We start from the raw sequence: 15,449 nt of genomic DNA, 5'->3' as shown, positions 1-15,449 counted from the left end.
TCGAGTTTTCTATCTTAGTGCTTCTCTTTTTGCAGGGCCTCTAAAACTGGATCCTGTTAATATATCTTTATAGTTACCAGACAATATATTCTAAGACATGTCATGAACTGGAATGCTTACCTTCTCTCTTGCATAATAGGTTCCATATTATATGATGCACTTAAGTTGATTACTGATCATTACTCCTCATTAATTATAGTTAATTTATAAATTTTATGATATGGCAAAGCTCCTGAAAATAGAACCTAACCTTCCAAGAAAAATCCAGTGAACAGAGCACTTTTACTGAGGTTTTTACACTTCACTGTAAATAAGACAACATTTAATTCATTTATCTTGAATTTGAAAATTATCCACAACTTTCTAAGGTACTTATCTTCAATAATGTAATCTCCATGGACCATCAGAGCATGCAAATTCCTTGAAGATATTTAGTACTCAATATTTGAAATTTTGCTTATAAATATATAAACTATGATATTTTTCTGTCTTTAATGTCACGACTAATTAAAATTACATATAATACTGCTCAAAGATCAACAAATAAAAATGCAATATGATATCACAGATCGGCTTTCTTTTCAGTTACAGTAACTTTCTTTATACAACATTTTACTTTGAAAAAAAAGTAAATATTTTTAAAATAAAATATTCAGATTTCTGAAAGGCACGACTGTCAACATTACCCTTGATTATGAACTATATGCACTGATAGTACCCAATTCTTCTCTCACTGCAGCTTAACATCATTTGTCTCCATGGATACCAATATGGTTATATTCTATAACAGTATATGTAATATATATTTGTGTATATGTTATACAGATATAATATATAATTACGTTATATAGGTATAATACATAATACTGAAACTGGTGTCCAATATAATACTAGTTTCCAAGAGCGAGATAAGACTTCTTAATCTTAGCTTCCAAATGCACTCAGTGAAGCATTGTGATTCAGTTCTGGGTACAGCTGGGGAAGAGAACAGCAGTCTCTCAAAGTATCTAAAACTTAGAATTACATGTCATGCCCCACAACATAGCAACTGACTGCAAACTTCCCCCATTACAAAAACAGACCAGAGGACATCTGACAGAAAAATTTAAGATAGGTCAGACTGATAGCTCTTAGAAGGTGAATAGCTTCATATGAAGACACCAAGGGTTTTCTATTAAATTTTCATGCACTGATGCCTCTGAGCTATGCTGCAATTTCTGTTTCCCTTCAACAACTTTCTCTCCAGCGTCATTATTACAGAAGTACTTGAAAAATGATGAAGGCTAGGTCAGAATGGAATCTTCCAATCTGACATTGCTGTGCAGCTATACCAAAGTTGTGCTTCACCCACCAATTCTGACCACATTCTTTTAGAGCTGGTTGAAAGCTAGAACAGGGCACATTAATCCACGAGGAGCAAAAGAACACTTCAAGATCTGATATCTTCTCTCAGGAAAAAAATGAGTAGTAGAAGGGCAGGCTATTAAATTCTGCCTTTGGTTTTTGAGCTAAAATAACTATAAATCATACAGTGGATTTATGAGGACATTGATTTGTGAGTATAATCAAAGCCAGGAACTAAAAGTCCCTTCCAGGAATTGCAATGCTAATCCTTACCTAGCTATCTAGGAAGGCAGCAAAGGTAAATACACTACCAACATGAAAATCTATGCCCCATCTTTAGCTTCTCTATTCCCCTAAGGATGAATAAACATAAAAACTGGAATGTTTGCCAAAAGAGCCTCCTTTGTCAAACTGACTGATCCCTAAAGTGTTCTCTTCTGGGAGGTGAAGGCCAGATTTTAAAATGCAGGCACACTCAAATGAAACGACAGAACTGTACAGTCTTCATTTACTCACATAAACACCTGGCTTGCACAAACAAAATACGAAGTGGTGCATTCACATGATCAAGTACATAACTCACTGTCTCATTAAGGAAATATCTGATAGAACTGCACAGAAGGTGATTGCCTTTGCAAAGAAGTTGTTTGTTTTTCTTGACTATTCTAAATGCTTCCAGAAAAACTTGTATCCCAAGAGATAAACCACACATGAAACTGAAAGAGTTTCAAATCATTATGTTCTCCTAGACTGGAATTCAATTTGACCTAATATTTTGCAGTTTTCACTGAACCTTAACCAGAACTGAAACTTCACAAGTATTTCCAGTTATGGGTTCAGAATACTGGTTTGACGAACCATTGACCAGGGTCAATTTATGGAAGGGAACTGTCTGCACCACCTGGTGCCTGCAAGGCTGCATTTCATTGCAATCTCTTCCCTTCACCTCCTTCTTCAACTCATTCTCCGTGTTTTCTCACCAATGTGACTCTTCAGTGCAAGCTTTCAGTTCTCTTATCCTGACACTGGGCCATCTGCTGTGATCCACGGTTACTTGTTCAACGCTGTTATATTTTGAACCTGCCTAAGTGAGCATTGAGCCTTAGTAAAACTCCTGCTCTCCTGCAGTGGAAGTGTGCGCTCTATGGGTCCTATTTTAGTTCCTCTGCCATCAGTACAACTTCTCCTATTCCCCATCATAGCACTGATACCACTCGCATTCCCACACAGCTGTTTCTCTTTAGCTTCTCAGCATCTTGTACCAGGTTCAAGGAGCAGGGAAGATGATGTAGATTTGTGGTAGGAGCTTAAATGATGGATAGGTTCTGGCTGAGGAGAGAGGCTTGAAAGCTAACTATTCTCCTCATATGAAACCCCATGTTTTAAGCCTGCCCCCATCACGTGACCTTTTCAGTATTTAAAGGGAGTATTTTCTAGGGACACCAGTTCACTGACCAAATCAATAACCCTAAAGGGTTCAAACCAGGTTACACTGAAAAAAATGTAACACACATACAGCAAAGCCAGAGAGAAGGGGCTGAATGGCATCACCAGAACTGAACCTGGGTAAAAAGAAAATCACTCAACTCCAGGAAAAAATTCTGTTACACAGAAAAAAACAAATAAAAGCAAATAATGGAAAGCAAATAACAATTCCCAAATGTAACTCAGCAGCTTAGGGGACTCTAACACTTTTTCAGCATAGATTTACTCATATAGGAATCTAAATCTCATAGTCCGTACTACACACATCACTTTAGTACACCTTAATTTTTTTGTGCTAATCCTGTAATTTGAAATGAATTGATACAAGCTTGTATAAATACATACGTGTGCGTGGACTGGAAATAGCAGATGTGTGCATGCAGTTGTAATTTCAGTATGTGCAAGTTAGGACTGCACAACTGAAATGGGGTATTTTTGCATGATCGGCCCTGAAATTGTTTGCTACATATTTGTTTTTAAATCATACTGCCTCTCTTCACAACCGTGCCCACTTTTATGTTCCTTGTTATGTTTCTAAAAACAGCTTGCAAAGAATATTAAAAACCTTGTTCTTATCTGAAAGCCTCCGCCTCATTTCATCTCTGCATACAGTGCAAAACCCATGAGGAACATTCTGCTTATTCAGAAATCAATATAAAGTTTTATTGGCCAGCCATAGGCACAATCGTTAAACAATTTTAATTTAAAGCAATAAACTGGCACCAAATTTTAAAATTCAGTAAGTTATCAATCCTTTTTAATAGAACAATTTATATGCTTTTTATAAGGTTAAACTGTTTTTATTTACTGCTATAGTCAGTCTAGTTTCAGACAGCCAAAGAAACCAGAATTCTATGTCATCTCTGCTCCAAACCTTAGCAGACTCTGCATCAGGAAGCTTCTTCTTATAGTCTTGCCCCAGGAAGCTTCTTCTTATAGTCTTGCCCCAATGCCTAATGTTTTGAAGAGACCTTAGATTAGACTAGGTCACATTTGCTCTGTCTTAGTTTAAACCTTTTATATACAGTGATTGAAGGACAGGCTGATTTTATTTGCCATAATAAAAAAAAAAAATGCAAATTTACACCAAATCTGGTGTGTACTTTAGCTAAATAAAAATCAGAAAAAAGTTCAGATGTATTCACAGAACATTTGGAAAAAAAAAATCCTCATACTCCCACACCCCCAAAAGAACTTCAGAACAGTTAGCAGAATAACAGGAGGTAAAACAAGGGGCAGCAATGCTTTATTCTTGATAGCTTGAATTATTAAAGCATTGTTTGGAATATGTAAGTCTCAGATCCAAATCACTCTGCTTGTTTTGAAGTAGGGATTTAATGCAAAGCAGATCTGCTGGTGAGGAACTCTAACAGAGACCATTAGTTCTGGAATAGGTGAAGAGGCTGTTGGATACAACTTGACCCAATCAAACCGTGCCTTCACTGACCACATAAAGGGATCTAGTGAGACGAGAAGCATAAAAGGCATGCTTTCCAGTTGCTCTCTTGTCTACTCATATTAGGGGAAAAAAAACATATCCGAAGAAAACTAATCTGGAAAACAGACACTCAGATGGAAGGAGAGACCTGGGAATAGTCATACTGACACACTTCTCAGGATGAAATTGGCAAGCAAATTAGGCATGAGTTTGAAATGTAACATGACAGCTAAACAGATCAATGCAATTTTTACTGCCTATGCAGATACCTCATACCTCCAAGCTAGGCAATACTGGCTTTTCTAAAGAGATTTTGATGCAACATGAGAATTGTTTCTGGGCAGAACATTACTAGAAATAGCTGTGGGAAGTACAAGGAAGTGCAGCAAAAATAATTACAAGTTCACAGCGATTAAGAGAACTGCTGAATACATCCAACTTCAGGAGCTATGTATAAAAAGTTAAATACATATAAATACACTAAGCCACAACAGGTACATGTTATATATTGGTGGAAGCCTCCCCTCAATTGAATAGTAAAGCTTTTATCTGTAAGCCTTACTTTGCCCCTCAGTTCTACCCAATCCCTTCTTCCAAAACCTACAAAGAAAGCACAGCATCAAATTTTTCTGTCGTTATTACGGTCTGAACAACCCTGAATATACTGATCCTCTACAACTACTTGAGAGTTCTGTTATCTTCATTTCTTGGATGAAGAACTGCAACACGTAACTTCAGGACCAAGTGATTTGCCCGTAGTCAGACAGGAGGTTTGTGATGCAGTACAGCTGAATCAAGTTGCACAAGGACATCTTGGATTTAAAAGATTACAGAAAAGATTATAAAAGAGTAAAGGAGTACAAAAGAGTACCATCCCGTTATGATATTCCAGTATTACAAGTGGGAGAACAGCAACAATTTTGTACTTCTTGGTGCTGATGAAGGCGCACTCAACTCTGTTATCATATGCATGGAATGGGCATGGCAGCAAGAACACTTGCTTATCCGGCTGGGTCGGGTAGAAGTGGCAGGACCAGTCACCCTAGGGACAGAAAACATTGTGGGAACCTTTGATCCAGGCACTGGTGCATTAATTACTCTTGTGCTTCATGGGCACCCCAGCTGTGCCAGTCGCAGGTGATGGCACCTCATCAGACTTCAAGTAGAAGGGAGAATCTGGCTTCTTTTCAAGAAGGATTTTGAAGGCAGGTTTTCTTTCTTTTCCACAACTGAGTTATTTCCTTTCCTCTCCCCTTTTCTTTAAAACCCAGCTGTCTTGCTAAATGCTTGAGGCAAGAAGCTAAGGAACTGATGAAGGCAGAGGTTAGGAAGTGATTTTGAGCCTGTTAAATAAGGTAGTTGTGAGGCTGAGTTTTGACTGAATTATTACTGACTGGCTCAATAAAATTATTTCAAGATAAATTTACTTTGGTTTAACTCTCTCCATATCTGCAAAAACCATACATTAGTAGGATGTGAGGTTCCTCTAAACAGTGTAGCAAATGTGCTGTCTGTCATTTATAGGAAAAGTGGTAACAGACAGTGCAGGTCTTTCCATCTCGGCACTTAGGCCTAAAATAGAGATCAAGAGGGAATGCGTATTTAAAAGGGCAAAGTTTTTTTTAATTCAAAATGTTCCTCTTTCCATCTAAAGCTGACAATATAAACGACTCAAGGAGGCTATCTGCTACAGACAGTAGAAAGGTAGATTACTGAACGAAATTCAGGTAATGATAACCAAATTCAGACCAAAGAGAGCGAGAAGAAACTGGAAGAGACTCTGTTCCAGATCTGCTCTTTAGACCCCCAAGTTCACATGGATAGCTGTGGTGAATGCACAGTGCAGGCAGATCCTGCAGAGAAACCTGTTTGTTACAGGTACCTGCAAAACACACGTGACTAATAGGTCACAAACAGAAAGAATGACAGACACAAAAATACGCACTGATCCCTAAAGAAGCTGGCTGATGGGAAATATTTCAGCTAGAACTGAAAATAAATCAAAGCAAATTATTTTATAATTTTAAGCTATTTTATAGTTTATAGTTTTTGAGACACACAAATAAAAGAGGTTTTCTGTCAGCTTCTGACAAGAAAATAAAAAGAAGAAATTATAATTACATGCATGTAGATGCAGGGAAAGCAGTTACTCTGCTGTCTATCCTAGGCCCTGACATTTTCTATTATGCTGAATACATAGACTTCTAAGGTTCTTCTTGTTCTACATTTCCCAACATCAGCTTCTTTCAGTAGTAAAAAATACCACTCCATTAATATTCTCTATACACCTGCAAATTTTTCCTGTAAAGATGCCGTACACAGACTGCAGCAGGGACACGGTTACAAAGCTGCTGTACTCTGCTTACACATACTACCTTAAAAGACCTGAGCAAATCACCCTACATAGTTTATCAAGAAGAAGTCTAGATGTGATTTCTATCATGTAAGTACTTTAATGGGGGGAAAATAAAATTATTTGAAGCTCTAACAAATGGAGGAAAGACATGGAAAAACTAACTGTTGCACTATAAAACTAGGTAAATTCAGATTAGAAATAAAGCATGGATTTTTAATAATGAATTGGATTAGGCATTTGAAGAAAGTGGCATAGGTTTGATGAATTTTCCATCTCTTGAGGACTTCAAGTTAAAACTGACAACTTTCTGAATAAGACCTGCTTTAGTCAAAACACACATGAAAGGAGTAAATGGATGAAATCCTACAGTCAATGCTATAAGAAGTCAAACTATATGATCTAATGGCCACTGCTGACCACAGAATTTTTCAATCTAGGCTCACATATAACAGTTTAAGTCCAATCATTCTTCTCATTCATGGGGAGGCAGGGCTTGGGTCAAGAAGACATGGCGGAAATACAAATGTAGATTAATATACTCAGTATCCTAGGGATTAAGTAAAATTGTCTAAATGTTTAAAACATACTTTTACATTTAATGAAGCCAAACTTTTTAGCTGACAGTGGATTCCTTTTCTTATCCAATAATTATTAAAGATCATAAAGATATACTTAAAATTTATGGGTGTTGAAGTAATTTGGCTGTTTTACAACGCACCCGAGGCATGCAGATATATCTTCACAATCACACACCCTGAACTGCGTAAGCACCTGGCCACGCTTGTTACAGAGTGAGGGGCAAACAAGTACTTTCTGAGTTAATATTACTTATATAGAAAAATAAGTGAGAAATGCTATTGAACAGAGCAAAAAAAAAATTCTTTAGTTTCAAAACAAAACTGAATTCTAGGACTGTCATCACTGGTGTGAAATCAATGGGTTTATCTAGATGTTCAGGTAGTACTTCAATTTTTTTTTTCCATATGTAACAGCAAGGTGATACTTATTGTTTATGTTTCCCCTCCAGAAGAATCTACTGTGTCCAATTTAAAGCAAATCATAGTATATCTTAGTACCTATGGAGGAAAACATAAGTTAGTAAATGTAGATGTATAATTGCTGACCAGTATTCAGCCAAACTTCAACCAAACTTTTGCTTAATTACATTACGTACATAGTAGGCATATGTCCTTACTTATCCACTGAAATATCTTTATTTCACCTCCCAATACTTCAGTGGCAGCTCCTGGAAAGAAACATGTGATGCAAGAAAAATAACTCTGATTGCCATGTACACACAACTTAGAGAAAGACTAAAAAAGCCTAGGGTCCGCAGAGAGGAGATTCCGGCTGAGACATGCTTAACAGGAGTCAGAAGGAACTGCTGCCTCAATAACGCAGCGGGGCTATTTGTCCCAGTCGGCACTGCTATGACAGCAGGACACACGTGCAGTTAATCTAGGTCTGCTGGAAAAGAGGTCCACTATTTCTTAGTGTCCCCCATTAACTCAGGTCACAGAACCAGCAAAGAGAAAGCTGGTTTTGCTTCTTTAAAGTATTAACTTTAAAAGTACTACCTGTGGCGCTAAAACCATTCTAGGAAATATAACAAATTTGAAAATATCCAGCAGAAAAATACTCCGAAAACATATGGCAGAGTAGTAATAATATGAAAAGGCTTGTAATTTATATTTTACTTTAAAAGGAATCTTAAAAGATTCCAAATTAAAATATCATACATTTAAAAAAATGCACTAGCCTGTTCTACATAATCCTGAAGCTTATAACATATTCCTTACCATTCCCACCATCTCTTTTCTGCTTTTGCAATCAGTACCAATACATTGTTTATATATTTATTAATTTTTTTTAAAGTATTTTGAGGATAGCTAAGTGAGTTGTCATACATCATTTCTGCTGAGTTCCTGTAATGATCCTGAATTCCTCAAAATTGAAATCAGCTCTGTGAATGTAAAAGACATAAACAGTCAGCCTTGATGACTAAAAAAGGCGAATGAGGTAACGGTAATGCCGGTGAAGCTGCTTGTCTCCAATGTACCATAAATAGTGAAGTGAAATTAAAATTTTTCAATCAACATCAGCCACAGACATGCATGCACACACACACACGCGCACACACACACATATGAGAAAAATGCCTGATGAGAAGCAGACAGGATCAGAAGTTCAGGCAGAGGTTTTTGCAAAAAAAAAAATTGCTGGGATTTTTTATTTTGTTGTTGTTTTTCCTGTATTGTGGGATCTCCGAGCTGCAGGAAACGATGGATTGTAGTACAGACGTCCTTAATTTCCTGCATACTCCCCTAATGCAGAAGGACACTTTTCTCTGCCATATATCTAGTCCTACTGAAGCTCCCCCGCCTGACTCACAGTAAATGAACAAAAAAAGATAGTATGTATATTTAACAGCAATATCTGGCTCCCTGTATTGAAATGTACTGAGCAAACATATTGAAACCCCTCTGTTGTTTCCACCTCTATAATTAGTCTTCCCTGTACATGGAGAAAATAAGTATAAATACATACGCAATAAATATAAATACATATTTAAAATATCACATAGCATTTTTATAAGAAATTCCTTCCCAAAGAATTCGAAGTATTTTTCAAATACTAACTAAGATCAGAATAACTGCAAACAATCAAGAAGGTCAGTCACAGAGGGTTAAATGCTTTGTCCAAGGTTAAGGAAGAAGTCTATGGCACAGTAAGGAAGTCTTACTAGATTTCTTGCCTCAAAGACTTATTCCTTAAAACCATTCCTCTAAGAGATTGATAGCAATTGGTCTCCATGGAACCATGACACCATTTAATGAATCATGAAACAGGGAAAACCTATCTCTGAAAAAATTTCTTTCCTGTTTCAGTAGTATATTTGTAATGTATAGTGACAGGAGAAGATCGGAAAAAGGGACAGTTCTCTTCAGTGGGTTGATTAATTAACATAGAAGGCCTGAATTCAGTCCAAGAAAACTATGCCAAAGAGGAATCCTGTACTGCCTTTCCTAACTGAGCTTGGATCAGTCCCCCAAACACTTTATCTCACAGCACTGAAGGAAGTCATGAAGGCAGGTATGACACTGCCCTTTCTGAGTAATAAAGAGCCACTCAATGCAGATCATGGGCCAAAGGACAGAAATAGTGTTTACCAACTCAGGAAATGGGGATGAGAAGAATGTAAATAGGAATATGACCAAAACGAAGAATAAGTGTTTCATCTGGAATAGATGTTTTATCTGATTTCCACAGATACACTGTCTCCCATCTGATGAGAGATGATTCCAAAGCGGAGGCTTATATCCAAATCTCAATTTGCTAAGGTTTAGACGTGGTTGGAAATGGGGTCTATTTCACAAAGGGTTCCTGCTAGTAATTAAGCAATTAATAAAGCAAATTCTATGAGACTTGGTCTGTTAGGGAGAACTGAATGCATGATTTTTTATATTACAAACACTTTTTTGACTGTAAAACACAACTGGCAACTTTTAAGAGTTAACACTGGATGCTGGAGAATGCAAATGTTGGGAATATTTTTATGTGAGTTTTCTAAACCAGATATAAAATATATGATAATGGGAAAGGCTTGGGCAAGATTGCATCATATCGATTAGCTTTTTCTATAAAATCAAAATGGGTAGGTATCCATTATGTTCCACATTACAATTCAGAATGAATTACTCAGTGGTTCCCAAAAACGCACATGCTACTGCTGTTTGGAAAAGTCCATTACTCTTTGGCAGAGGAGTTCAGGATTATTCCAGATGCTAAAGCTTCTTGAAATTTCGTCCCTTCATTTAACTGTATTGTCTCTGCACCATCCAGAACCATCTGTAATCTGGCGCTCTATAAAACATTGCTCCTCTATCATTTTTTGCCCTCAGAAGTACTTTTTGTGGTCTACATTTCTCATTTGCTTAACAATATACTGTTTCTCTTCCAGATCTCCACTGAAAGGGCTAAGCACAATAGAGATGAGAGAGGAAATGCTGAGGTTAATCTCAGAATCATAACACGATCCAAGTTGGAAGGGTCCTCAGAAGTTCTCCGATCCAGCCTCCTCCTGCTCAAAACAGGGTCAACTCTGAGCTCAGACCAGGTTGCTCAGGCCTTTATCCAGCAGTTTCTTGAAAGCCTCCAAGGACAGAGCTGGCACAACCTCTCTGGGCAACCTGCTTCACTGCCTGACTGTCCTCGGTGAACAAGTTTTTCCTTATATCCAGTCTCTTGTTTCAACTTATGTCCATTGTTTCTCATCCTCCCACCATGCAACACCACGAAGAGCCTGGCTCTGTCTCCTCAATGCCGTTCCTGTAGGCCCTGGGAGGCTGCTGTCAGGCCTTCTAAGCCACCCCTTCTCCAGGCTTAACAAGCTCTGGTTTCTCAGCCTTTCCTCAGAGGGCAATTGCTCCAGCACCCAACCACTTTGGGGGCCCTCCCCTGAACTAATGATCAGAGACGGAGCTGGAATACCCTCATGAGTGCGGTCCTGCAATCTGATGGATTAGTCCTGCAAAGAATAACGAGTGCAGCACAGTGTTGTCCTTCTGTGACGCGGGCGAGGCACTCTCACAGTATTGCACGACATTCTGTGGACACGCCACCATGCCCAAAGTCAGCTCTAGAATCGTTACGTGACATGAATAGGCTGACTGGAATGTGTGAAAAATTACACTAACGAAATCAATCAGCTACCACACAAACATATTTTTATTAAAAATGGTCTTACAGTCTTTTATATAGTCACACCAGTCACTGAATGAACTCCCGCTTTTCACATCTACCCTTGAATCTAACAACTATCTTACTAACAGCAGTGTATATATGTAAAGACATTTTTCAATGAATACTAGAAGCGAAGGAAAACCAAAATACTAGCTGTATTTCTCCTAATATCAGTACACATTTTGAAAAGAAAAGGAATAGAAATATATATGTAAGAATGTAACCTTTCTTACTCCAGTACCACTAGGTATAGGTACCTTAGGTCTGCCTGCCTTCAGTCATTGGCACACAGTATATTTAAGCCTGGGAACTGAAAAAAAAAAAGGGGGGGGGGGGGGAAGAAAGCATTGACCAGGTGTGCAAGGAACAAATTCAGCAACCGCATAAGGAGTATTCAAAACATATTTAACAGGGGGGATGTATGAATCACCAAGTCCAATGTTAAAAATGTAGCCAATGTTAAAGTCAATGGTGAAATCCCTCAGAATTTCAACAGAGGCAGAATCCACAAGTGAGGATTTACATACAGATTTGAACCCACTCCCGAAGTGGGGATATGCCTGGAGAAGTGACTAGTCCAATATAATAGAGACAGAGGCCAACTGTGATACTCGAAGCTGAAATCTGCCAGCATGCTCGCACTCAGTAAGTGTATGTCGTTGCACTCACAACTTTACTTGGCAGCACAAAGTCTGACCTCTGTCAAGAGCCTCAAGTGTTACGTCCAATTCAATTACTAAAAGACACATTAAAATCTGATTTATATGGATAAGAAATAATAGTCACCCAGTTTATCTTGGGATCACAGCCTCCCCAGTGCCTTCACAGAGACATTTTTACTCTGTTCAGTTCCAACATCCACATTAATGTGTTTACTAAGCAAGCCTGAGCCAGAAACTGAGAGCTTAATAAAGCTGTTCTGTACCTAATATTTGAATATAATCGCATGGAAAACAAGTTGTTACCATTTTAAATAGTAACTGAGAAATCATTTATCTACTGGACGTCTTTTCCACACACTCTTCCCTGTACTCTTCAGATACATCGTTGACCAGGACAACTCCAGGGTGCTTCCATTATCTACCACAAACAGTAGCCAAACTCTTCATGCACTCTAATTTTGGGACAGAGTAACGCAGCGTCTTTCTACCCATATCAACAGGCCCATTCTGCTCACACTGAATGAACATCCTTCACCCTTCCCTCCCCTGTCTCTCCCCTCCCTATCCTTCCATGCTAGGAAAGGAAGGAATTCTCCTTTTCCTGCTCAAATGCCCAATAATCATTTCAGCCATCTGCTTCAATACAACAAGCTCTTCAGAGAAGCCCATCTAAATGGCAAACCATTAGAGATTAAGATGATTTATTTCAGTTCAGTGCAGTGTCACTGGTTTAGAGTTTTAATAAAAAATAACTAAGGATTTGGGAAGTACTGTGGCTTACCTATGTAAAAGCTCACTCTCTTGCCAATACTCTCTATCACTGCTGACAGACATTAGAACATTCCTTTCATCTCCTTCCTCTTCTTGCAGTTTAACCTATCCCCTTAAGGAGTATTTGCTTTCTCTAAGATAGATTATACATTGTATGCAACATGGAAAACTTACACACTTTTTCTGCCATCTGCAAGCTTTCCTACCCGCTTCTTTAAAAACAATTAAATCACCACCCTTGTTAGTTTCCATTTTGGATAAATAAACCAGGATTACTTTTTTGTTAGACACTAAAACATAAGGATTACTATTTCCAGATATGTGCATTTAAATCAGAGAAGCATTTCTGAATACAGTCAACCAAACTTCCAAGCCTGGTGAGACCAAATGTGGAATGCAAACTGTGATAAAGAGGCACATACATACAAGCACAAGAAACACCCCCTCTACTCATGCAGAAAACATGATCTAATCTGGGATTGATTTCTTTCAAATAATTCTTTCTGCATCCCAGTGTGATTCCAGGATGTGCAAATTAAGATAAATTTTATGGGTCAAATTCTTCTTACCACTACATGTGCTCAAGTCAACTGAAATTGATGACAACTGGATGCTGTGTCAGAGGGTGGAATTTCACACAGAAAGTCACTATGTAAGGAGAAGATGTTATAAAAATAAAACCGACATGGTGCTCTGAATGAAGGAGGAAATAATTCTCCATGTGGCTTGGGAGAGAGAAAAGCATAAAGAAGCAGAAAAAGTTGACCGACAAGCTCGTAGAGAATCAGGTACGGCTCAGTGCTCAAAACAGAGCCAAATGTGAGGCTCTGAATGCGGATTTTCATAACAGCTCTGGACAAACCTACCTCCATTCCACCACTGAATCCAATGGAAGTAAAGCTACACCACTTCTAAGTCCTGATTCATTTGGAGCTTAAAAGAAGAGAGACTGGTTTATTACTTCTGTATTCTTCAGAAATTCAAAACAGCTACTTAAGGCTTCATTGTTGCAGAGCCTTATGGCTCATTTCATTAAACAAAACATTGTCAAGAATCCTTCAGTATGAACTTCCCTTCTCTTTCTTCTTTTTCTATGCTTACAACAGAAATGTCCCTAGAAGTCAGTGTAACTTTCAAAATAGACCTAAATCAAAAACAGATTCACATATTCATGTAGATGATTTAGCAGTAATATTTCTATCAGTGGGAGTTTGCAAATATTATCAAATCCATGTCCATGTTTCGTGACAACTGACCGATGAAAACCAGAAGCTATTCCCATGCACATTTTAACCCCATTTTTCTGCTACCAGAATGAATATGAGCACAAATGTCTTCCTGGTTAAACTTTTGTTCATTTGAGTGAAATGTGAAGATGTGTCATGTCCTCAGCCGAGTTCCAGAACTACTCGGGATGTCATTTAGCATTTAGTTTCAAGCTCCATTTAAAAAAAAAAAAATTGAATATCTAACCTGGAACAGCTATCCTCCCAGCTGTTGGATGATTCATTTCCATGACAAGTCCATTGTGCAGCACCTATAAAAAAAACCCAAAAATGTATGTAAGCAAAAAATATAACCGATTCTTACATGCAAGAGGAAAACAAGAGAGAAACATTATCACGTTCCTTCACAGAAAATAACAAAATACAGCGAGATAGCGTTTGAGTAATCTACTTTCTTTATAAAATGAATATCCTGATGTTTGATGCCTACTCTCTATTTATGCATATAAATAAATGCCTCACTAAGACTTTACATGTTTAACATATTTCTAAGCTCCTGAATCAACATCAAACACAAACAGTTGAGCTACAAGCATGTCATGCTTTCAGCCACAAACAGACAACTGGTACCAACATGGAATGAAAGCTAAAATCTTCACCCAAATTTTAATCTGCAATATGATAGTAAAGGCTTATATATAGCTTATATTCTCTAGTTTTCTTCACTGTTACTCAGCTGGTTTTGAATGTGCAATGGATCACACTATGTGATGTTTTCCTAGTAGCTCTTTTGAACATTCAGGAAAGAAACTACAGTTTTGATGTTATTTCTGTTCTTTCGAATGGGTATGCTATAACTCAGCATTGTATATATCTGTACAGGATGATTACTCATCACAATTTCCGTTTTTTCTTGTTATCCTTAACCAGAAAACAAATGTGTAATACAACATTCTGAAGTAACAGAGCAAAAGCTAATTCATTGCTATTATTAATGAGCTGTGATCTTCCTAATTCTGGATCCAAAGTCAATATTCCTTTTTCTTGGTTTCCTTATCTATTATTCTGTCATCCATCTGATACTGTTATCTTAATCACGTAATCTGAATTTTTTGTTATTGTTTTGTTGCTGAAGTATCATATACAGATAAAAACCTCCCATTAGTCAATTATTTTTATTTCCGACCAGCCTGAAATAAAACAGAGTATCTTGCCAATGGTATCAGTTACAGAAATGAAAGATGGAAAACGACTCGAAAACCATCACCTAACCCATCTACCTATACATCTAGCATCGTGAAGAAGGTTAGCTACCCAGACTATTAATGACAGCTATCGGTCTAATTGTTCTTGAAAATTTCCAGTAAACGAAAAGACAATTTTTGCATGTAGTCTGTGTCCATATTCTCTGTTCTTATCATTAG

General features: G+C 37.7%; 1 protein-coding gene across 3 annotated transcripts in view; it reads right to left on the bottom strand.

The window, feature by feature from the left end:
* The window catches only part of SUGCT (succinyl-CoA:glutarate-CoA transferase), a 332,254-nt gene that overhangs the window by 37,369 nt on the left and 279,436 nt on the right, over positions 1 to 15,449 (bottom strand). For all 3 annotated transcript variants that reach the window (XM_064506601.1, XM_064506602.1, XM_026121394.2), the window contains one exon: positions 14,273 to 14,336. In XM_064506601.1, coding sequence (XP_064362671.1) covers positions 14,273 to 14,336 — 64 coding nt within the window. The remainder of the gene's footprint in view (positions 1 to 14,272; positions 14,337 to 15,449) is intronic.

The sequence above is a fragment of the Dromaius novaehollandiae genome, chromosome 2 (assembly GCF_036370855.1).
Source record: "Dromaius novaehollandiae isolate bDroNov1 chromosome 2, bDroNov1.hap1, whole genome shotgun sequence".
Lineage (NCBI taxonomy): Eukaryota > Metazoa > Chordata > Aves > Casuariiformes > Dromaiidae > Dromaius > Dromaius novaehollandiae.
Note: the sequence above shows the minus strand (reverse complement) of the source record. Positions and strands in the feature narration are given on the sequence as shown.